At 47.2% G+C, this 24,523-nt stretch overlaps 1 protein-coding gene across 1 annotated transcript in view; it reads left to right on the top strand.

The window, feature by feature from the left end:
* ACTN2 (actinin alpha 2) overlaps nucleotides 1–24,523 on the top strand; it is a 67,056-nt gene that overhangs the window by 37,691 nt on the left and 4,842 nt on the right. Inside the window, exons 8-18 of the mRNA XM_035008524.1 lie at nucleotides 3,428–3,513; nucleotides 4,913–5,005; nucleotides 6,758–6,988; nucleotides 9,705–9,852; nucleotides 11,834–11,984; nucleotides 14,721–14,829; nucleotides 16,279–16,419; nucleotides 17,912–18,094; nucleotides 20,743–20,877; nucleotides 21,754–21,933; nucleotides 22,565–22,711. Coding sequence (XP_034864415.1) covers nucleotides 3,428–3,513; nucleotides 4,913–5,005; nucleotides 6,758–6,988; nucleotides 9,705–9,852; nucleotides 11,834–11,984; nucleotides 14,721–14,829; nucleotides 16,279–16,419; nucleotides 17,912–18,094; nucleotides 20,743–20,877; nucleotides 21,754–21,933; nucleotides 22,565–22,711 — 1,604 coding nt within the window. The remainder of the gene's footprint in view (nucleotides 1–3,427; nucleotides 3,514–4,912; nucleotides 5,006–6,757; nucleotides 6,989–9,704; nucleotides 9,853–11,833; nucleotides 11,985–14,720; nucleotides 14,830–16,278; nucleotides 16,420–17,911; nucleotides 18,095–20,742; nucleotides 20,878–21,753; nucleotides 21,934–22,564; nucleotides 22,712–24,523) is intronic.

The following is a 24,523-nucleotide window of genomic DNA, read 5'->3' on the forward strand; positions in this document are numbered from 1 at the left end:
CTTTTGTGCCCTGTATATGTGATAAATTCGCACACCATAGAAAGCACAGATATGTGGAGACCATCCATTCATTTCACTTGTTCATGATTCACTTACCACTCAACAGACATAGATTGAGTGCCTACCATGAGCAAGACCTTCTGCTAGGTACTTCGGGAGAGAATGAGATGTATAAGGTAGGGTCCTGCCCTCAAGGAACTTACGTTGCTGTGTGTTTGTTGTTAATACTATTATTCCGTCATGGCCCATTTCTTCCCCTAATTGGCATTATTGGGGAAAAGCAAAGAACTTGATTATAGTCAATTGTCAATCTTCTGTTCCTCCTTATTGTTGGTGATTGTATTATAAATTATCATAAACTAGGTGGCTTGAAGCAACGGAATTTATTCTCTTATGATTCTGTAGGCTGTAAGTCTGAAACGAAGCTGTTGACAGGGCCATGCTTCCTCCAAAGCCTCTAGAGGAGGTTCCTTCCTTGTCTCTTCCAGCTTCAGAAAGCCCCATGCATTCCTTGGCTTCTGGTAGCATTACTCTTTCCTCTCTGTCTCTACTTCTCATTCCCTCTTTCTTATAAGGACATCAGTCATGTTAGATTAAGGATCTTCCCTACCCCAGCAGGACTGCATCTTAACTTGATTCTACCTACGAAGGCCTACTTGCAAATGAGGTCACATTCACAGCTACCAGGGGTGGGACCTAGGACTTCAGCATATCTTTTTGAGGGACACAGTGCAACTTATAACAGTGACCTTCAAAGTAGGATTCTAATTTTACCCATTCATTAATTTAACCATTTTAACAAACACCTGTATTATTGGGCATTAACACTTGAATACGCTCCTCCGAATCTGTTGATGGTTTTCAAAAACTCTTGAGAGGGAGAGAGTCAGTAAAATAATGAAGTAGCAACATAGAATAAATAGTTCCTTTTCCTTTTTTGTCTGTCTGTCCTCTCTAAGCTAAGTTTACATTTGTGTGGCATCTCCTTTGACCTTTCCATAGAGTAAATAACTACCCAGAGTGTACCCACTCGAATTAATAGCTAGGATACTAAAGAGAGAAGAAAACAGACAACATTTAGTAAATTAATGCCTCCCTAATACACTGCAATCGAGGGTGACTTCAGGGTCACCATCATATTCTTCTGGCCTGCTGACACACTTCTTAGTCGGTAGATTTTTCCTTAGCCCCTGAGTCCTGCTCTGGGCATGTGTCCATCCTGTGAATCCTTCCAGGCCAATGAGATACGCTGGTACTCCCTTCATTTCCTCCTCCCTTGTGACACATTTCCTTTTAAATGGTTCAGAAAAATGCTTACATACTATAGTATTTTCTGTGTAATTTCTCACAGGAATCTTCTGTCCATCATGAACTTGACTGACTTGGGTGTGGGGCTCACTGCGACAGGACTACCCAGCAGGTCTCCCTGCCCGTGACTCTCTGTATCCTTGCTACACCTGCCCTTGGACTTATCACCCCCACAGCGTTGTGTTAGCATGTCCTTGGTTCGGCCATGTCCTGAGCTGGCTGCCTCCTGTCACAATGCTTGTCCCTCCGGCGCAGCCTTGCTGTTGACCTCAATTCCTGTCATTGTGTGGGGGCCTGGACCCTCAGTGGGGATTCTCAAGTAGCTCCTTGGGCCACTCTCCCATGAACTGTTACCCGTATTAAACACTGGAGAAACTTGTCCTCCTCTTAACCATCTGCTGTGCTTTTTAAAAGGTTTTGGAAGTTGTTTCTCTATTTTCCTCCACAAACCTTTCCTTAAGGTGAGCACCAGGCTTGGGTTCCTGGGTGTGTAGGTTCTTTGTGGACTCGCAGAAGGGATCTTAGTTGACTCCCTCTGTGTCTGCAGCGGGAGAAAGTCTCAGGGAATGTTCTGTCACGTGCATCCTGTGGGCTTCCAGAACTCCGATTCTGGCCATGGATGTGACCTCCTTGCCCATTTAGGGCCCTTCTGCATTAGCTGTGTCCTTCTCTTTGTCAATTCTCAAAAGTACACAGAGAGCAATGACTTTGTAGGTCCGACTTCTTTGACTGGAGCCAACGTTTTAACCGCATAAGTGTGGGAGGGGTGCGGTGGGGAGATTCATTGCTTTGACTTCTCCGAGGCAGCACTTGGCCGAAGCCTGCGGGTGCTAGAACATCCGAGCAGTTAACCTTCTTTTCTCCACACAGATTTAGTATACACTGCCAGACCCGATGAGAGAGCCATAATGACTTATGTTTCCTGTTACTATCATGCTTTTGCTGGTGCACAGAAGGTGAGGATGTAAAACATGAATCACCACTCACCCTTCACCTTCTGTGTCTTAATTTTTTTTTCCCAGTTGTTTTTCTCTTTTCCCCTCTCCTCTGAGTAAGGAGACCTGTCTGGTTCTGAGGAGACAGTCATTTGTCTTTTTTAGTCTAGTTTTCTTTGAAACTTACTTTCTGTCCATGCAGTAGTATGCTGTTCATGTTTGTTTTCCAGAAGATTCCATGCTGTGACACAACCCCACATCCTTTCTAGGCGTACCCTCTGAAAACCCGATGACTAGGCTTCACCCTTTAGGGAATTACACGGTCTCTTTTTAACTGCATTTTATCCAGTGACTGAACCGAGTTTAAAGTTAAAAAGCAATTCAGCAAACAGTGGTGTCGCCAAGGTGGAAGGAGAAAGGTTGTGTGTTCACACGGTCCTGTTTTCTCTTCCCGTTGGTGGTTTCGGCAGCTAATACAAACGGTAGCAAGAATCACAATAAGTACAAGCCGTGTCTGTCTTTCTCTTTAGAGGTTTTGTTACCCTTGGTGATTTCTGTAAATGGCAAGGTAAGTAGGCACAGAAGAGGTTAAAAGCCACGTCCTCTCCAGTGAGTCTTCCCCCCCCCCCCCACCGCCCCACCCAGGAGCCAGAAAGCCTACAGGAAGGTGGGATGGGGAAGGGGCAGGAGAGAGGGGGCCCTGGGGCGCTGCCAGTGTTCCCAACATGTCACTCCCAAGGCGAGACGTGTCACTCAGAGCAGCCGTGACAGAGGACCTGATATGGTCAACAGATGAGCGGACGTGGCCTCACGAGTCACTAGGAAGTGATAATAAGCCCTGCTACGTAGCACATGGTCCCTGTATTCATGCCTTGACTGCACTTGTAGAAGCTCATCACGGGGCGGGGGAGGCGGAAAGCCCTCAGCTTGATTATTAAAAAACAAAAACAAAACCAAAAACAACAACAACAAAAACATGCTGGTTCAAGTCATTCAAGCCCTTCCGTTCACAAACCATGTCCATGCTGTGGAGAGCCTTCCTGAGCTTTAGGATTGTGGGCCCCAGACACACACAGAGAATGGATCGGTGTAAACCAATTTGTTCTTCCCTCCGTTCACCCTGGTTTCTACTCTTCATCTGTATGTGTGTTTGTTTTCTGTGTTATTTTTTTCCCTCCCTTCAGACATTGTGAACACTCCCAAACCCGATGAAAGAGCTATCATGACTTACGTTTCCTGCTTCTACCACGCGTTTGCGGGCGCGGAGCAGGTATTCAGCACGTGTCGATCGGGGCTGCCGTGCAGTTCTTCTGCACTGGTTTTAGTTGTGTGTGCGTGTGTGTGCGTGCGCGTACGTGGGTGTGTGTTCGTGCGCTTCACATCTTACCTTGGAATCTTAAGTGTGTTGTGATGACCTAATACGCCAAGTTCCAAACTGTGAATCCTTCGTGTTTTTTAACAGCTTTAACTTCAGACAGTTCCTGAAGTGTTGTTTTTGTTTTTAAATCTTTCCTTCCTTCTAAGATGTTGCTTTGATTTCGTTAGTTAATTGTGGGAAACGCTGGTGCTTTAGGAAAAAAAAAGTGCCTTGAAAATGGCGCCACGGTCACTGAACAGCGATGGGGAGATTTGACAAGGACAGATGAGCGCCTTCCCGGTGCCCCTTGTTCTTTCCGCCTAGAAACTGCCTTCACTGTTCAGTGATTTGTTCTAACACCTTTCAAGACTAATCTTAATTGAATTGAAATAGTGAAAGGATAACGATGTGAAAACCTCAGAAAAATTCACATTTCTTAAGACATACATTGTGGGAGAACGTCCCTCAGCTTTCTCCTTATTCACCTGTCTCTCGCCCCTTCACATAATCTACTTGGAGAAAACGGATAGACTGGGGCCGGGGGACACAGTATGTGTCATTTCTGTGATTTCTCAACGACCGTCACCAGCAAATGATGCTAACTGCAAACGGGGCTTTGGAGGCAAGGCTTTGGGAAGGGCTGGAGGCCAGGAGGGGCAGCTTGCTCTTCTTAATTCGTCACATGGTCGTGGTTCAGGGCACTTTGCCACCCCTGGCCCAAGTTCCCCTCCACAAGATGATAACCGAGAATTCTGTATACCTCGATGACGTCTCATGGAGGTCACACAAATCTTAAAGCAGGTTTAGCTCTGGGGAAGGATCCCATCTAGCAAGTTCTGGTGTATTCATTTCAGGACAAGAGGGCTTCAGCGAACTCGGTGCAATGACAAGATAGATTCAGGACCCGGTTAGTTTTTTGCTTTGATTTCCAAAGGCTAATGCTATCTAGAGAGTTCTGGCCCCATAGTCACGAGGTCAGTAGAATGCTCAGGTGGACGGACGGGGGATTTCGGCTTCCTTGACCCGTATATTTCTGTCACTAACTTGCTTAATGTTTTACGAAGCTTGCGTTCTAGACTAATGGTATCTCCCCATTATTCCCCACAGTACATTCAGCCTGCCGTGTAAGTCTGTGTAAAACAAGGTGTGAAATGACTCATGGTGTTCAACAGCCATACCCTCAGTCTTCCTCCACCCCAACCTTGAATCAGCACGCCATCTCCTCATTTCCTCTCCTGCCCCACCACGTTCTGTTTTATGCATGCGCATCCCTGTCGATGGAGCTGTTCTGTTTACCTATTGTGTTTTACAGGCCGAGACAGCGGCTAACAGGATATGTAAGGTTCTTGCTGTGAATCAAGAGAATGAGAGGCTGATGGAAGAATATGAGAGGCTAGCAAGTGAGGTAAAGGAAGCGGGTGCCCGGCAGTCCTGTCCCTTCCCACCCAGAGGGAGAGGCATGGAGGGGGACACACCGGCTGTCAGTGTTTTCTTTCTTTGCATTTTTCATCTCGGACAGAATCAAAGCGGGAAAATGCACTTGATCTCGGGGGTTGCTCATCTTGTAGCAACATACTGATTGGCACAAAAGTCATCACAATGGGCTCCCCAGCTGTCCCAAAGCATAGAGGTAGTTTGCATGTTTGCAGACACGTGGTATGTGACTCCATGCTCAGCTCTGCACTGCCAGGGTCGGACACCCCCCAGGGGACACCGCATTACTAATTTTTTTTTCCTGCTTCATTGGTTACTCAACTCACCTAGTGTCCCTCCGTTACTCAGAAGCCCTGCTCCACGCAGCGACTGAGCGTCCCAGGAACTGGCCCAGCCCGTTGTGAGACACGGCTCGGCCTTGTGTGCGTGTCTATGAATATCTAGAGGGAAATGTGGGGAGGACAGAGCCCCCCATCCAAGGTGTTTGAGCATGAATGTCCATGATGCCTTCTGCAGCTCTTCAGCCAGGTTCTTGGTTAGAATAGCACTTTCCATGTTGCTCTTCTTTCTGTTCTGATTAGAGCATAAACAGCAACAAAGCAGTCTCGTCACTGCTGCCATGTTGCTTCCCCCAGTCAAGGGATGGGCTGAGTGAGCGGCACACCCCACCCTCTCTGGGTTGAACTCAGTTACAGTGACACATGTCTGTGACCAAATGATTTTTGCTCTGACTTGATTTACCTGATATTTGGTCTGTCCTGGGAAAAGTGTCAGGATACTTGGAATAAGTCTTCCAAAGGAGTGGTTAACAGTAATCCGATCTGATGATATTGAGTTTATGTTTTCATATTGCTGCTATGGGAAAATTCGATTTGGCAGCATTGTTTAACCCAGGGACCAGCTTCAGGGTAGAGGCACGACCAGGACCAAAGGACAGACAGTAGTTCTGTCCTTCCTTTTCTTCCCTGGTCCTTCATTTATCTTCCTCATACCCTTTGACTGTGGGTGTATCACCATTTTAGCGAATTTTTATTCTTACCTGCTGTCATTTTCTAAGTAATTACGAGTATCAATTATTAGTGGCTTTTCAACTTGCTCGTAATTTGAGAGAAGGGGGCATATATACTTCATTCTTAGGAATTCACTACCATTTTCACTTCTATCATGTGGATTTCCTCAAAATGATAAATTAAAATATAACTTGGCATTGAGTCAGTCCCAGATTTAATGTATCTTTCTGGTCAATAGATTCATGAGATTTGAGCTTATTTGAAATAGAATTACATTTTAAGTTAAACCCAGTTCTTTTCTGAGTTTCCATCCCATGTCAGGTTTTTGTTTTTCATTTGAAAGCTCTATCCAGCATTTGTCTGCTAATGTCTAGTCCCTGAGTTTCCTGTAAATGTCACATTCTTGTGAAACATGACTCGTGCTGACTTTCAGTTTTCGACCTGTATGTGGGACTGTGGGGGTGATCACCAATGGCCATGGGGTGGGGTCGGGGGCGGGCAGCGCTGAAGTTTTCATTCATGCCACAGCGCATGTGCATAAAGATGCCTTTTTATCCTCTCCCCTCAGTCCAGAGTATTCTATTCATACTCTGTCATTTTAGGAACATTCGGTGGAATGCCTTCCAATTGTCGGGTTCTTCTGTTTTTCGGGGGGGGGGGGGGGGGGGGGGTTTGCTGGCGTCTCCAGCAGTATTTGTGTGTTTTGGGAGCAGCTGTTGGAATGGATTCGCCGCACGATCCCCTGGCTGGAGAACCGGACCCCCGAGAAGACCATGCAGGCCATGCAGAAGAAGCTGGAGGACTTCCGGGACTACCGGCGCAAGCACAAGCCGCCCAAGGTGCAGGAGAAGTGTCAGCTGGAGATCAACTTCAACACGCTGCAGACCAAGCTGCGGATCAGCAACCGGCCCGCCTTCATGCCCTCCGAGGGCAAGATGGTGTCGGTGAGTGCCTGCCCCTGGACCCGGTTTGTTTCCGAAGTCTCCTCTCTGACGGGCTGCCCAGAAGGCCACAGGTTCTTTCAGCGAATGGTTAGGATGTGGGCCCTGTAACCGTGTCATTCGGGATGTTTTTTCCCCACCAGTGTGCGGTTCTTGGCCCCAGTTGCTCCTGGGGTGGTGCCCCGCCCAGAGCGGCCTTTACCGCCTCCCCTGCCCTCCCATGACCTGGCCGTGTCTTCCCGCTGGACCTTCTGGCACCTGCATCACGTGCCCTCTCTAACCTGCGCTTAGGACGCGGTCACGTTTCCAGGGCCTCGTGCTGCGTGGGTCTCCCTCCCCGCATGGTTGGCTTCCTTGCTCTCCAGAGTCACTGGCACCCGCACCTGGGACTCGAGAATCGCAAACCTTGCCACCTCCTCTGCTCCTCGTAGCACAGTGCTGGCCCTCGGCTGCCCTTTTTGCAGAACCTCCAGGAGTCGCTGGTGGCATCCCTTCTTAGCCCCTCACTGCTCCTTTACTCCTTTTACTCTTCACCCTGCAGCCACCTGGCTTGTCCCCTCCGGAGACCGTTCCCGTTGGGCTCAGAGGCCCCCTGTGGTGACATTCCGCTGTCACTTTCATTTCCATATTCTCTGCCGCTTTGACCCTTTTAACCACGCTGTTATCCACGCTGCCTCCTTGAAACTCCTTCTACTCTCGACCTCACCGTTTCCTTCCCACCCCACGGGTCCTTCCACACACGGTGCAGAGCTTCGCCCCCCACCGCCACCCCAGTCCGTGGGAGGACCTCTCCCGGGCGTGGTGCTGACCCTCTGCCCTGTACCTCCCAGGGGATCTCCCCCTGGCTGGTGGCTTTCCTCACCACTTGAAGGCCAGTGCCTCCCCAGCTGTGCATCTCCAGCTCGGACTTTTCCCCCAGTTCCAGGTTCATGTATCTGTGTGGACGTCTCAGAGCATTTCAGACCTGACCTATCCCCGAGGCCCTCTGTTTCATGCTTGTCTTAGCAAGTGGCATCACCATCCCTAAGTTACGGACGCCCCAAGCCCAGGTGGCATCCTGGCTTCTTCCTTTCCGTCACCTTCTTGTGTGCAGTTCTTCAGCAGTCCCGTTGGCTTGGCATCCAGATTCTATCTTGAATCTGTGCTCTGTGCTCCACCTGCATGGCCATTGCTATCTGCTGAGCCACCTCTCTCTCTCTCTTTCTCTCTCTCCTTGCACCCCGCAATGCCCCTCTCACTGGCCCCTAAAATTCACTATCTCCACAGCAGCAGCTGGGCTCTTTTTATTTTTTATTTTTTTTAAATTTTTTTTAAAGATTTATTTATTTATTTATTTGAGAGAGAGAGAGAGAGAGAGCAAGAGAAACAGCATGAGAGGGGATAGGGTCAGAGGGAGAAGCAGGCTTCCCGCCAAGCCGGGAGTCCGATGTGGGACTCGATCCCAGGACTCCGGGATCATGACCTGAGCCGAAGGCAGTCGCTTAACCAACTGAGCCACCCAGGTGCAGCTGGGCTCTTTAAAATGGAAACCAGAGTGTGTCTCCCCTTCTCAAAACCCTCTTGTGACTTCCCAGAGTATTTAGACTAAGATCCAGGTTCATGAACCTGGCCTAGAGGATCCCATGTGATCTGACCCCCTCCACCCCCTGCGGATGGGTCTTTGCTGCTGCACCCCTCACTCCCGCGTGGCCTCACCTGCCCCCCCCCCACACGGGACCAGCCCCCCTCAGGCCTCAGCGCTCACTCCCACCTCTTCACGTAACTGGGTTTTTCTGTCACTGAGGTACTTGGCTCACATGCCACCTCCTCAGACGCGTCTTCTCCAAGTGACCAACCTGAAGGAACCCCCCACACTGGGCTCTCAGCATCACCTGACCCCGTTTAGTTTTTACTTCAGAGCCGATCATTCTCTGCAGTGACCTTGTTTAATCATAGTTGACCCTCAGCACGAATTTGAACTGCACGGTTCCACTTACACATGGGTTTTTTTTCAATAAATACAGGACAGTACTGTAGATGTATTTTCCTTTTGATTTTCTTAATAACATTTTCTTTAGTGTGAGAATACAGTATATAACACATATGACGTACAAAATGTGTTAATCAACTGTCTACATTACCGGTGAGGCCTCTGGTCAATAGTAGGCTGTTAGTAGTTAAGTTTTGGGGGAGTCAGGGTTTGTACATTGACTTTCATCTGTGTGGGAGGTTGGCGCTCCTAAGCCCCGTGTTGTTCAAGGTCAACTGTACTTATTTCTTCTTTCTCCCCCAGCAGTCATGCAAGCTACTCAGGGGCAGGGAACCTTATAGGTATCATTTATTCTTCTATAAAATTCTCTTGCTAGCGTCCAGGAAATGGTTGTTGATGGCGGGCTGGCTGGTTGAGCCCAGTCTGATTTGAATTGAGTCACTTAGAGGCGTCATCTTTTTCAAGCCAGAAAATTAAAGCCCTGTAAGCCTTTGTCCACATCTGGACAAGTATCAGGCATTTATTGGCTGGTGAGAACAACCATGTTAGTTTTAAAAAAGGCCAGGCGGTAAGTAAAACCTTTGAAAGCCAAAACAGCAGAGTGGTTATTTGGGGGCTGGATGAGGGGGAAGCAAGAAGAAGAAAACACAAAAGAAAACCGGTCAGACTTGTGGCAGAGAGGGGATTTGTAGAAAAGCTGGGGCCCGCAGGTTAACAAACCTGTCTTTGCTTGTCCTTGAACGCCCCCAGGACATTGCCGGCGCCTGGCAGAGGCTAGAGCAGGCGGAGAAGGGCTACGAGGAGTGGCTGCTGAACGAGATACGGAGGCTGGAGCGCGTGGAGCACCTAGCGGAGAAGTTCAGGCAGAAGGCTTCGACGCACGAGACGTGGGCTTACGGCAAGTGCAGTAGCCTGGGGTTGGGTTCCCGGAAAATCCAGGTCCAGCTGTGGGCAGAGCCACAGTGTGCGGCCTCTACACACTCCGTCAGTGACCCTGTGGGCAGGTGTCCCCGCCCCTCTCCACACTGCTGTCCCAGGCCTGGGTTTCTTCAGGAGGTGGGTGGGGAGACTTCTTTTCTAGCGGAGCAGATAATGTACTTTTTCACAAAATGGCACTCGAAATGCATTCTTCCCACACTTACTTACATAAGTCTTGGCCTCCCTCTGTCTTCCCCCACTTTTGTTCCATTCGATCCACAAGGATCTGTTTATTCCCTGTCGGTCACACAGCCTGGGCCCAGAAGCTAGCTTCTGCTGCTAGCATGTTTATTACATGCCGTGAAGCAACAGAATTTCCCATGGAGAAAATCTGCTTGGAAGGAGGAATGCAAGGGACCATTTTCTACAGTCTGAGCTTCCTTATTTCACTTAGATTCATCTACTTTCAATCCTTGCAACCATATCTCTTTCCATAGCCGTGATACTATGATCATATATATATATATATATAATTTTTTTTTTGGCTGTCTGCTCTTTGCTGAGGTAGAGGAACATAACATTCTCCCCATCACATCATCTATTTTGAGAAAGGTCAGAGACGTTCCCCTCATCCTTTGGTTCCCTTTTGCTTTGGTGTCTGATCGTTGATGTTGCCCAGCAAGAGGGTGAGAGGCATGGGCCTGGAGCCAGGCAGGTTGGAGTCCCAGCTCTGACACTTCTAGCTATGCGCTTTGGATGAGCTCCTAATCTCTCAGTGCCTCAGTGTCCTCTTCAAAGTGGAATACCAGGGGCGCCTGGGTGGCTCAGTCATTAAGTGTCTGTTTTCGGCTCAGGTCATGATCTGCAGGTCCTGGGATTGAGCCCCGCATCAGGCTCCCTGCTCAGCGGGGAGTCTGCTTCTCCCTCTCCCTCTGCCTCTCCCCACTGCTCCTACTCTCTCTCTCTCTATCTCTCTGTCTCAAATAAATAAATTAAAAAAAAAATTCCATTCAGAGTGGAATACCAATAATACCTCCAACAGAGGCTTTTGATGAAGATTTAATGAGTTCACAATATAAAGTTTTTAAATCCGTATCTGGTGCATAGGAAGTGCTGTGTCGTCGTTGTTAAACGTGTGAACATTTGTCTTCCATTTCAAGCTTTATAGAATTAAAGTCTTAAAGGTCATCAACCAGGGAATAAACGTGAGTCCATCTACAACCACAGCAGTTGCTTGATTTAAGAAATATTTGTGGGGAAATAGGTGGAGGTTCAGAGAGAGAAACTTCTAGTATTGTCAGGAAAAAAAACACAGCCTGTATTTAACCACAGAAAATAAAGCTTTCCAACAAAAAGGTTTGGGGTCAAGGTTCAACTGAGGGCAGGCTGGTAGAGTACAGGTGTCTTGTCTAACTATCCCAGGTAATTCTTGTGAACTAATAATTATTAACTGAGCATCACACACTGGAAAATCAGATACTTGTTACTCAGGATTATGCAGAATGCAGATCTGTTATTTCACCTGGACTCAGCATGCTTCCCCCCTTTATGTGTCGACACGAGCTTTTATTTTTATTTTTTTAAGATTTTATTTATTTATTTGTCAGAGAGAGAGAGGGAACACAAGCAGGGGGAGTGGGAGAGGGAGAAGCAGGCTTCCTGCCGAGCGGGGAGCCCGATGCGGGGCTCGATCCCAGGACCCTGGGATCATGACTTGAGCCGAAGGCAGATGCTTAACCGACTGAGCCACCCAGGCGCCCTGGACACGAGCTTTTAGAACACAGAGGGACTCAGGCAACGTTAGCACAGTTACAGCCCGGAAACTGATGGTAACAGCACCACCGTGTTTACCCCCTTCTCCTGGTTCTTTGGAATCATAAGCATCACTGAGAACTTTGCAGGTGCCAGGAAGCTGATGTGGGCCATCAGAGTGTTCGTATTCCCTTCTGCAACCCTTGCAGGCAAAGAACAGATCTTGCTGCAGAAGGACTATGAGTCGGCTTCTCTGACCGAGGTCCGGGCCCTGCTGCGGAAACACGAGGCCTTTGAGAGCGACCTGGCGGCGCACCAGGACCGCGTGGAGCAGATAGCGGCCATCGCGCAGGAACTCAAGTACGTGCTGTTGGGTTCGCAGGCCCAGGTGCTCCCCTGCGGCCGCACAGCTCTGCCCGCCGAGCCCACGGGCCGCAGTACAATGGAAGGAATCCCCCGAGAGCTTCCCAGAGCATTTCCAGGGCAGTTTCCATACTCAGTTTATGGAGAACCAAGCTGGAGGCCTCTGTGTTTCTAAGCAGCTCGACAGACTTGAGCTTTGCTTCTCTGGATGGGCTAGGATCCCCGTGCCCTCCCATCCACAAGCACCCCGCAGCCCCACCCCAGGCAGCTCTGCTTCCAAGAGGGTGAGAAGTGAGCGTGGAGGACTGGGGTCCAGCTTGGAAAGGCCACCTCTCCTAGGCCGGGGTGCAGGACATCCACACACCAAATAGAAATGCCTGCCTTACCTCGGGGGAGGAGACACCATGGCCCCACTTTTTCTGTGTCATCAAATACGTGCTATTTCATTTGCGTGCTTTCTATTTTATGGGAGGGACCAGCATGGATTGAGTCCAGGCTGGTGTAAGCCCCAGGGGGAGTTCTCAGGTCCCACTTGTTGCGGGGTGCAGCCTCTGGCTCTGGCCCGCCTCTGGGGAGACACCTCCCTGCAGTCTCTCGAAGCCTCTTTTTAAAGACCCTTGCCCCCTTTGGATAAGTACCGGCTGTCATTCCCAACTCCCTTCCCCCTCATTGTAATCATAGACATACCTGCAGAAGTTCCAGGGCCAAAATTACATAAAGATAACTGTCACAAAATAAGTTTTAAAAACATATAATAAACATTTATTTTCCTATGTTAAAGTTTAAAACTTTCATATTCTCACTTTTGACTAGAGCAAACTCGTGAACTAACAGATACGGCCTCTTTTAAGAGTATCCTGTTATTTTTTTGCCTTGGTAAATAAACTCTTAATCATTTGTGATCTTCAGAATCCAATTTGTACACTAGATTATACCCTAGATTTGTGGTCTTTACAAGAGCATGCTTCTTGAATGTTGGGTGTGTGGCTGCTTGTTAACAATTGCAATTAAAATAAGGGAGGAAAGAAACTCACGCTATTTAATGCTCTGTAACTTCTCCCTTGAGTAATCCGGAATGGTTTTAAGTGTTGCCCATAAAATTTAAGGAGTAATTTTGTATTGTTCTTCCTGGTATCCCCAGTGTCAATTTCTTCACACTGTCCAAAGAGGCACCACATACAAAATTTAAATCTGCGTTCATCTCAATGTATTCCTTCCTTGTCCTTTTTACCTTTCCTAAAGTAATAAATCAAAGTGCTCGTGCAGCTCTCAAAGTGCAGGAAAACCAGTATGTACAGTTACGCAAACCCTCACTCCTTGAGAGCAGGTATTTGTAGAACTCTTTGTGTGAACTTTCTATGAATTAGAAAAATGAGAAATGGATATACCCCTAAAGGTAATGATGGGGAAGTGAGCATTCGTGTCTCCATTGTGGATCCATGGAAGGATCTCAGGTGGTGGTTTTTATTCTTGAAGTCTTTATTCTCCGTGATATTTGCATTTTGAAGAGCCGTAGCCTTTTTGACTTTGTATTCAAGGCTGTGCAGATTGCTGGTATGTTTTGTTTTTTGTTTCACTGAAAAAAACGTCTCAGTTGCATGAAGGGTTATATGTATGTAGAAAGCTGCTTGTAAGCTGAACAGGCTTTACCCCCAGCAAGAACCCTCAGCTCACAACCACGGAGTGCGCCCTTTATTCAGTAGCAGAAGCAATAATATTCAGGACCGGACAAGTTAATATTATTTAAGAGGAAAAGAAAAGCACGTGGTGGGCAACCATTGTCTTGATTTAAAGTTGAAAGAAGAAAGAAAGAAAGAAACTTAAGCCTCGGGGAAATGGATTTAGTAGGTGGGTGGGCGGGACGGGGGGGGGGGGGGGGGGGGGGGGTTAAGGGTGGGGGGGGGGGGGAACGGGGGTTCCTTAAAGTTTGCCTTGGACTGTTTGCAAAGAAGTCTCTGAACGTCTGTGAGTCTTGCTTTCATCTTAACCTTTTATCCCCAGAGATATGAGGTGAACCTTCTAGTTGGGAATTTGTTTGAATGCTAAGTTTACCTTACAAAGACCCCAGTAGGATGCATAGACTGGGCTGGTGGGGAAGAGGGGTTACTTTGTAAGAAACCGTATTGTTCTTGCTGTCACACCAGGGACATTAGACAAGTCAGAAGTTCTGTCCAGAAGAGGAAGGGCTCTCTGGTCTGCTAGTTTTTCAAGGTCCCTGCAGTGCTAGATGAAGCCACAGCGTCCTTTCTGGACGTGGCACTCCACCCCAGCCCTGAAGCCCAGTGCCTTTTGAGGGGAACCAAGGACACAAGGGGGTGCAAGCTGACACCTCCCTCCCCCTTGACTCACTTTGCTGTCCCAGTCGCTGTGGCTTCAGGCGGCCCACAGGACTGTCCTCCAGGTCAGGTGGTTGGCTTTGTTTACAGGTACACTGCCACTTAAAAATAATACTCTGGGGCTGGACCAGATTGAAGTCAGCTTGGGGCACTGAGGAGACAGCATTTCTGTCTGTGTAGAAAACTGTTGGACCAGCAAGAGTTTTACTTATTCTTCCTGGAATCTGTCAAAGACTAATGATCATGTTTGCCTTGGTGACAGTTGACAAAACCCTGAAATACCCTGCCATTTTTCTGTCAGATCTTTAAAAAAAAAAAAAAATAAGTTTATTTTGAGCCCGTGTCTGTTTTCCTCATAACATCAGGGAGAGTTCATCTTCATTTTCACTTCCCGCAGTGAACTGGACTATCACGACGCCGTGAACATCAACGATCGGTGTCAGAAGATCTGTGACCAGTGGGACAGACTGGGAACGCTTACTCAGAAGAAGAGGGAGGCCCTGGAGGTGAAGCCCTGGTGACCTGACATCCCGTCAGCCACCTGTTGACATGAGATCTTTTCACAGAGGCTCTTGAATGAAGTCCTTGTTACTAATCTTCCCTGTTTTTCTGTGGCATGCCGCGTCTAAAACAAAACAGGTTGTCTCGTGAAAGGAGCTGCCACAGAGAATGTGAAAAATAGGAGAAAGCGTGAAATGCAAAGTTGGTAGCTTTGTCCCATAATTTATCCATAGAGTGGGGAAGCATGCTTTTTTTTTTTTCAATGAAGCATGCTTTTTTTTTTCCTTCAGTGAAGCATGCTTTTTTTTTTTTTTCAGTGATGCATACTTTTGAATTAAAAAAAAAAGAAATCCAGAGCTAATAAGATTAGGGTATTAACCCATTTTGTATCAGGTAGTGATTATAGTGAATTTCCAAAGGGCCCTCTATAAAGAGTATATTGACTTGGAGAATCAGGAAGAACTTCACATGTTGCCAGGCAAAGGCAAAATGGCAGCAAACGTTGAAAGAAAAAGGGATATGAAAAGATCCAGGATGAACTTGGCCTTAGTCAAGTATAAGACTTGGATAAGCAGCAGAAAGTGGCTAGTATTTAGCTGTACCCGTTGTCTCTCACCATGGAAGACTCCTATAATGCGAAGGAAGGAGGCAATGGCCAGTTTTTTTCTGAGTCTTTTCACTTTTAAAATACATGACATCCAGCTTCCTAGATGCCAAATGGCTGTTACATAGTCTCCTAAAGAAAGGAAGTGAGAGAAAAAGGACCATGCATGAAACAGAGACTGCCCCCACCACAAACACTTTAGAACAGGAGAAAAAAAATGAGTAAGGACGGAAGACTTATAGATAGGGGGTGCTTTCCCTGTCTGCCCCCAGCATCTCTGCCCCATGAAACAAGTACAGTGTTCTCTGTGGCTCGAAGCCATCTGCTTCCATGTGGCCAGAAAGGCCGAGAAGAGCTCTGTGTTAGATCCTGAATGAGGATTTGAGAACATTAAACTGTAGTTCTGTGTCTTCACTTAGGTAGGTGAATTCTGGGAAAGGCGTGCATCTTCTCTGCACACTGTTGTCTATAAAGTGAGGACGGTGTGTTGAGTGTTGTTACCTAGCGTAGTTAGGGAATCAGAGCTAACATTAAAGGGTACTATGTTAGCTGAAAGCAAGTTACTATATCCCCCCTACGGATTCTCAGTTTTCAGAAAAGTAGCATGGAGCAGAGGACTCTCCTTTGAAAACAAGGCTACTCAGGATGTTATTAAATCCTTTTTTGATTCAGAAGCCACTTGAGGGACTTGCTGGGCTCAGTCTAATCATGAACACTGGCTGATCTTGTGTATATACATGCTAGTGATGAGCGCGTTGTGATTAACACAATGTCAGATAATAGGTTGATTGTCTTCGGAGAGAATTTTTTTATTCATCCGTGGTAACACTTCTATTTAACTTACCTCCAGAGAACTGAGAAATTGCTAGAAACCATTGATCAGCTTCACTTGGAGTTTGCCAAGAGAGCGGCTCCTTTCAACAATTGGATGGAAGGTGCCATGGAGGACCTACAAGACATGTTCATTGTCCACAGCATTGAGGAAATCCAGGTAACTGAACCCCCAGCTTCATGCTCATACTGCGCTAGAGATGAATTGTAATTTTAAAAATGTAGAATTCTTTTGTTTTTTACTAAAAAAATGTAGCTAGGAAGCCCAAATTACCCTTTGACCCTTATCTTAAAAACGTGTATACTTCTCTTTGCTGCAACTGAAAAATTAACATCCATCAGGCAATGGTGAATACATCTAAAGGGACCTGTTCTTTAAAAAATACCGTGGAATCATTGGGCAACATAGACATCTACACTCTTGGGAGGTATTCGTGGGAAGGTATGAGTTTATTGGCTGCTGAGTTAAGTACTTAGCAAATATATGCATATTACTGTTTGTTAAGATCTATATAGTTTTGCTGGCTCCTAAAGCATAAGAAACCACAAAGCAGCACCTCCTGTCTCCCACAAACCAAAATGTTCTGCTCCTGATTTCTTCCAGAACTTCAAAGTTGTGAGTAAGACTTCTATAAGTAGTCACGTTAGGGAGGAGGGTTACTCTCAAAGAGCCAGGACCCAGTCTATTGAGAGACCAGTGTACAATGAATTTGATGTACAATGGAATATTAAGGGAAAATACTTCTAAATTCTTCTTTCTGTAAAATAGGTAAATCATCAAAAAGAATCCAAACATGAAGGAATACTGAAGGTTCCAAATAAAGGAATTTGAATCCACACCTCCCTACCAAGGAATATATTCTAGAAGGGTTTGCACCTGGGTGTAGGGGGAAAGAAATTACTTTGTTGAATATTGCATTTTTTATTTGCATGCATTCTTAAGCACAGGTTAGCAACCTAAAATCATTTATTTTTGGAGTAAGTGAGACATCTAAGTTTGCCATGGAAGCCATACTGGATGCATGATGTAGTTTCTTTGTTTGGTGAAAGGTCAATCTCTCTATTGCAGCCAGTCTCTTGTAGTGTCTAAAATGACTGTTAGCTTGGCACTGGGAGGTGGTTTACGTGGCATCTATACACAGCAGAACAAAGGGGCCACTGTCTTATACAATGGGGCCAAAGGATAGGTTTGATAAATGGGATTTTAAAGCCTTAGGGGGAAAGACTTGTTTTTTTGTGGCCTTTTCTTTTTGAGAAGTAGGGCTGTATTTCCTGGTGGTCTTTAAGTATAAAGGCAGCAAATGTGGCAACTAAGTTCTGTTTGTCGATGGAGAGTAAGACCGAAACAGTAACTGGGGATCAAAAATTATGAAAACAAACATTTTTTTAAAAAAGAAAACAGGTTTGTTTTTTTTTTTTTTTGAAGACTTTGGATTCATAGGCATCAATTAGTCATCATGGTTATCTTTTTTTCCATTTTCAAGGAACCTGACTTTGGTGCACCAAATAGCTTTATGAAAACATCCAGAATTTGTTTTCCCTGCAGAGATTCCTGCCTTCATAAAAGGCTTCCACACGTGTGCAGAAGGAACAGCGAAGCCTGTAAAATTCACATGACAGTAAAGTTCTCCCCACTTCTGTCTCTGGGTTAGAGTCTGATCACTGCCCATGAGCAGTTCAAGGCAACGCTGCCGGAGGCGGACGGTGAGCGGCAGTCCATCATGGCCATCCAGAACGAGGTGGAGAAGGTGATCCAGAGCTACAACATCAGAATCAGCTCCAGCAATCCCTACAGCACTGTCACCATGGATGAGCTCCGGGCCAAGTGGGACAAGGTGGGTGACTGAGGACCGGATGTGGGACAAGGTGGGCATTCCTGAAACTAACGTTGAGGGAAGAGGTAAATACTTGGGGAACAAGAGTGACTGATGTGCATGATGATCGGGGTTTTTGTTCACCCCAGATTTCACAGTGTTTGAATCATGCAAACATCCCATCTAGCAGATAGAAAGGAGCTCTGAGGCACTGTACAAAATGCAAGACTTTTATAGGCAGAGGGAAGCGGGAACAGGGAAGTTATACCAGGCAAAAAAAGCCGGTTGGTTATTGCGAGGCTACGTTCCTTCAGGGGTCTGTTGGGCAGATGACCTAATAGTGCTGATCAGGCTATTGACTGTTTAAGATTCCATTCCTGGGCGAGCAGAAACTGGAATTGAGTATTGGGTTGGTGATGTGAGGCTTAGCCTAAGTGACTCCATTTGGGGCCTGTTGTCTCGTTTTTAACAGACGAAATATGTTAGACTCTTAAATGCCATTGGGCAGCCTCTGATTTGTAAGGAGAGAAAGTTAGAAATGTTTTTCTTTAAGGAAGATCTTACAAAATGTTGGCAAAATCAGTATAGATTATGAGACTAATACCATAAGGGAAACTATTTTTAAAACCCCCACTGAAAATTTGGTGCACTCAAGCCTGCCTGTAGTACGTACTTCATTAAATAATTTTTAGAATATGGGATAGACACTTCCCAAATGTGTGTGAATTTTAAATGCAGAAAAATCGCCTAGAAAACTGGGGAACTCAAGTACTCCTGCTGACTTGCTGCCTTTTAGATTTTGGGAAACTGTCCACAGGTTTAATTATAGTCCACATGGGATCATTTGAGCCTTTTTGTCTTGTTCTTAAGAAAAAATTATTTTCATGGTTTAAATTATAGCACAGTCATCTCCATATGCTACTACAGAGCCTCCCAGGAGTAAGTTCACCAGGTGGATTTGAGGTGGCTTGCTATGAAAACACACATGCAACAGTTGTTCAGTTATCAACAGTGCAAAAGAGGAGCAGACCGGGTATGGGGAGGAGAGAGGGAATCTGAGAGACAGGACTGACTGACTGCATTTGAGCTTCAAATTTAGCTTGGGCCTTCTGACAGCCATCATGGAAAAGGGAGACATGTTGAGCTAAGTCGTCCTCCTGAGGAAAAGGGAAATATGTCCTTTCTTTTTTTTTTTTTTTTTTTAAAGATTGTATTTATTTATTTGCGAGAAAGAGAGAGAGACAGAGAAACAGCATGAGAGGGGAGAGGGTCAGAGGGAGAAGCGGGCTCCCCGCTAAGCGGGGGACTTGATCCCAGGACTCTGGGATCATGACCTGAGCCGAAGGCAGTTGCTTAACCAACTGAGCCACCCAGGCGCCCGGGAAATATGTCCTTTCTTAAAGTGGGTCAAACATTTCTCGCAGCCCGAAGTTAAAGAGCAGAGCGGGCACGTGGATTTTTGTGAACGGGACATTATGAACAGTGACGTCTGTAGGAGCAGTTTTGCAGAAAACGCAAAAAAGACGTTTGAAATAGTTCCTTTGTCTGTGGATGCAAAGAGAACTCAGGCAGGGCGTGAAAATGTAAATCACCGGGTACAAATGGAACAAGAAAGACGTAGGCTGGCACAACGCTTTCCTGCAATCCCACATTAGATAGGACTTGAACTCATGAGCCTAAGTAGGATCCTTAACTTTTTTGTGTCTTGGATCCCTCCAAGCCTGTGGATCCCTTCTGATAATTATATTTGTAAATTCATAAAAACATTTAAGGTAGCAACAGAAACAAATGATGTTAAATATAGTCATTAAAGTGTTTTTTTTTTAAAGATTTTATTTATTTATTTGACAGAGACATAGCGAGAGAGGGAACACAAGCAGGGGGAGTGGGAGAGGGAGAAGCAGGCTTCCCGCTGAGCAAGGAGCCCGATGCGGGGCTCAATCCCAGGACCCTGGGACCATGACCTGAGCTGAAGGCAGACGCTTAACGGACTGAGCCACCTAGGTGCCTCCATTAAAATGTTTTTTAAAAAGTTGCCATGTGGTAGCAGATGTGCTTCTGCATGGACACATTTAAAAGCAGGGTCTAACAGCAGATCTGATCATTTTGAAGCAGGGATGAGTGTGCATGCTATTTTGAGAAGCAGGCAATAACTAATGTTATATGAGACTGTGTTTCTTCTGTGGTCAAGTCACAGCACGGCTAAATATGACTGTGGATTTGCTGCCCACTTTCATAATCGAAGGAAATGCTAACTTTCAATTAGAGATCGTGAAAATAAAGCTGTCAGCTCTGCCTCCTTCAAGTTCACAAATCCTCTGCGCTTTGGACCAGGCCCCTGAAACACCTCCCCATCCCCCATCCCTCCCACCCCACCCCCACCCCCTGGCTGCAGGGACATCCAGGTCCCTAATGTAGACACACCCAGTCTTTCCGCTGGTTGGCCACCAAGACTAGACCCAGCTCTCCCTTAGTTCCTGTAGTAGGGGCGCCTGCTCCCCCCTCCTCTCCCTACTTCCCCTTCCTCTTTCTCCCTCTTCCCCTCTTCTCCTTCCTCCCCACCCTCCCTCTGTTCCCACCCCGACACTTTGGACTGTTGGCACATATCTTGGTCACTGCTATTGGATGCAAGCTGGCCTCTAATCCCTGTTGCCCTTGGTCCCTGACAGGTGAAGCAGCTCGTGCCCATCCGGGACCAGTCCCTGCAGGAGGAGCTAGCCCGCCAGCACGCCAATGAGCGTCTGCGGCGCCAGTTTGCTGCACAGGCCAATGCCATTGGGCCGTGGATCCAGAACAAGATGGAGGTAGGGCGGTGCCCTTCCAAAGAGCTTCTTGCAACCCTTGCAATTAGTCCCTGCGTTGACCCAACAATGACACCTCTTCTGTTTCTGTCCTGGTCACCCTGCTCAGTGCTGTGAGGGCCCTTCGTGTCACACTGGGTTTTACTCCTTTGGGCCCCCGAGCTCGTGTAGCCTGTGGGCATCAGTGCAGTGCGTGGGGGGCCTGCTAAAAAGGGGGCCGAGGCTGTTCCTGCTGCCATCTGTTCATTTTGTCATTAAAAAGGATGTCAGGGCTCTTTCTTGGTGTTCAGCCTTTGTAGGATCTAGATTTTAAATCCTCCATCCCTAAGGAGGACATGTGAAGAGTCACAAATGCTTTGCATTTTCAGAACATTTAAAGAAAAGTGATCTTGGAATGACACTGATTTCTGGGTTCATTTTATCACTAAGAGCAGCCAAGAGACATATATTTGCCCTTCTTGTGTTTCTCCCAACCTCCCTTTTGGTGATAAAATGTTACCTTTTCTCCTAAAGGGAGAACCTGTAAAAATACAGGAAATTCTTTTTGACCCTCCAGTGCTCTTAAATCTGTCTGGCAGCTTCTTTCCTGCAGAACATCCCCTAGCCTCCTCCAGAACGGGGCAGCTCTGATGCAGGGAAGCTTCCCTCTTCGGCCGAAGAAGAAATAACTCTTCTCTTAACCACTCTTCCTCCTTTGCTGTTTTGGATCTTGGTTGATGCCCCCACCCCCACCCCCACCCCGCCAAGCTGCTGTCACGCTCTGGGACTGCCATCTCCCACCTCACGGGATAAAATCGGGGCACTCTGGCAGCTGACGAGCCCCAGCGTAGCATCTGAGGCCGACTCACCGGTTTGCCTCCCTCTTCTTGCCTCTGTCAGGAGATTGCCCGCAGCTCCATCCAGATCACGGGGGCCCTGGAAGACCAGATGAATCAGCTGAAGCAGTATGAGCACAACATCATCAACTATAAGAACAACATCGACAAGCTGGAGGGAGACCATCAGCTCATCCAGGAGGCCCTGGTCTTTGACAACAAGCACACCAATTACACCATGGAGGTACAGCGCCCCACGGGCTGGGTGGCTTTGCTTCCGGTTGTGACCATTTCACCTCCTCTCGGGGTGTCCCCCCCACCCCACTTGTCTCTGTTCCTGTGGGAGGTGCTACACCGTGAAAGCGAGGGATCTTCAAGCCTTCCCTGTCACTGTACGTGAAAAAGCTTTGTGAACTGTGTCAAGAGCTATGAAAGTGTTAGTTTTCTCCGTCATCCTCATTAGCACGACAGTGAATTCATTGCGCCACTCGCTCAGGGAGTAACTAACGGTTCACGTTTCTACCAGTTTGGCCCCCTTTGCTCCCCCTGGGAGCAGGCAGGTGTAACCCAGGGCCCATCCTGCTACTTGGTAAATGGAAAGATATTTCCAGCGACAAATAGACTCTCCATTGTGCATCTTATTTACAAAGTGCCGGTTGCCCCTGTGAGAACCCCGCTCTCACTTCTGAGCGCTTCCCACTATGGAATCTTAGGAAGAGTGAAAAATTAGAATGAAAAAATATAAATAATAACAGAGTTGAGTAAGCCCTACTTCTCTCCCTCTGGGTCTAAGCCCTCCGGTTAGGAAGATCAGGAGGGCAAGATTGATGTGCTGACAGGACCCAGAGCTGACCATTTCCTTTTTCCTCGAGTAGCACATTCGTGTCGGGTGGGAGGTGCTGCTGACGACCATCGCCAGAACCATCAATGAAGTGGAGACCCAGATCCTGACGAGAGACGCCAAGGGCATCACCCAGGAGCAGATGAATGAGTTCAGGGCCTCCTTCAACCACTTCGACAGGGTACGTCTCCCTGGACTTGCCCGAAAGGCGACATTGGGGATGTGAAATAATATTCATGCTCTTAGTTTAAGTCTTAGTGCCCTGTAAACATTACAGGGAAACAGGATGATTAATGCCAAAGGAAAACAGCCACCAGAAAGGCAGTGCTAGGCTCTGACGTTGCGCATGGGGACTCGAAGTGGAGGTTCGTGGGCAGCGTTTTGCAGGTGGCCCGATGGATGCCTTTGTAGCTGATGGCAAAGCTAGATTTGTTCGAAGTAAAAGTGTGTCCCTCATGCGGTGTGGTTGTTGGACTTAGATCTTTTCTTTTTTTTTAAAGATTTTATTTATTTATTTGAGAGAGAGAGAATGAGAGACAGAGAGCATGAGAGGGAGGAGGGTCAGAGGGAGAAGCAGACTCCCTGCCGAGCAGGGAGCCCGATGCGGGACTCGATCCCGGGACTCCAGGATCATGACCTGAGCCGAAGGCAGTCGCTTAACCAACTGAGCCACCCAGGCGCCCTGGACTTAGATCTTTTCTAAAGACTTAAATGCAAAGCCCTGAGGTACTTTTCCCAAGTTACTATTTAGGTGAAACACCTAATGAAAACTTAACCCACTGTCTTGACATGTAAAATTTAATTTTTTTAATTAATAAAATGGACTCGTGACATGTTTTAAGGAAAATGCACCAACCGAATGATGACCGTTTTCATGGTAAAGGCATATAAAAAGTTACGTGCTGCTTTTAAAATATTACCTGGGATTTTGATTTGAATCATATTAAGTAAAACCAATTCTTTATAAGAAGATTCCGTTTGCTTATCATATGGCTAAAAGTGACTTCTTAGGCCGCATACCGTTTGCTAAAGATCCCTAAAAAAAGGATAGTCTGTTACTCTGTACAGGACATTGTGTGTGGCTTACAGTTATCAGTAAACGGTTCTCAGAATGCCTCTGGGCAGGGCAGGTTGTGAGATCAAGCCGCGGGTCAGGCTTGCGCTGGGTGTGGAGCCTGCTTGAGATTCTCTCTCGCGCTCTGCCCCTCCTCACGCCTCCCCCCTCCAAAACAAGTCTCAGGTTCCGACCTGTTAGAGAGTTCAGACTGTAGACCTCTGATGGGGGCCTGAGACGTAATAAAGAATGGGCATAGCTATTTGAATCCAAGATAATGAGATTGTTTTTTGCAACTGAAGTCCGAAGGAGGACAATGCAGAACCTGCCAAGTTAAAAAAAAATGCATTTAAATCTTAAGGAGTATATGTTTTGGGGGAAAAGAAGTTTGCTTGAAGTCCTGGGGAGAGGTGTCAGGGACGCGGATCCATTTCTCTTCATCTTCTGGTTGAATACTGAGGGTAGGAACGGCAGAGGGCACAGCAGACGTGCCCCGAGGGGCTCTTACCGGAGCTTTTAGAGCGTAGACAGAACACGATCGTGGCTATGCTTCAAAAAATGTGCGCAGCCGCCTCGGTGAGCATGGACTGGAGGGTCAGAGGCAGGGAGAGGAAGCGAGCAGAGGGTCTCAGCACGTTAGGTCTTGGGCTTTGTGTCAACGCCTCAGTATCTGTAGAGCTGGGGTCGCCCATTTGTCCTGACCTGGCCCTTTTTCAGCTGTGATAGCGGTTGTCCGCGTGGGCCTTCCTGCTCGCTGCCCTGTGCAGACCCCCGTGGCACTTGTGGGGGGGGGGGCTGTGATGCCTGGAGGGGCACGCCATCCTGGCCAACGAGCCTGAGACTGCTTGTGGGGTCCGTGGGCCTGAGTTGTAGGAGTGCTGTTGTTTGGGGGGAGCTTCACAAATGAGGACCCCCCAGGGGCCATGAGAGTGGGATAAT

Source organism: Mirounga leonina, unplaced genomic scaffold (genome assembly GCF_011800145.1).
Source record: "Mirounga leonina isolate KUSES-001 unplaced genomic scaffold, KU_Mleo_1.0 Mir_152, whole genome shotgun sequence".
Taxonomy (NCBI): domain Eukaryota; kingdom Metazoa; phylum Chordata; class Mammalia; order Carnivora; family Phocidae; genus Mirounga; species Mirounga leonina.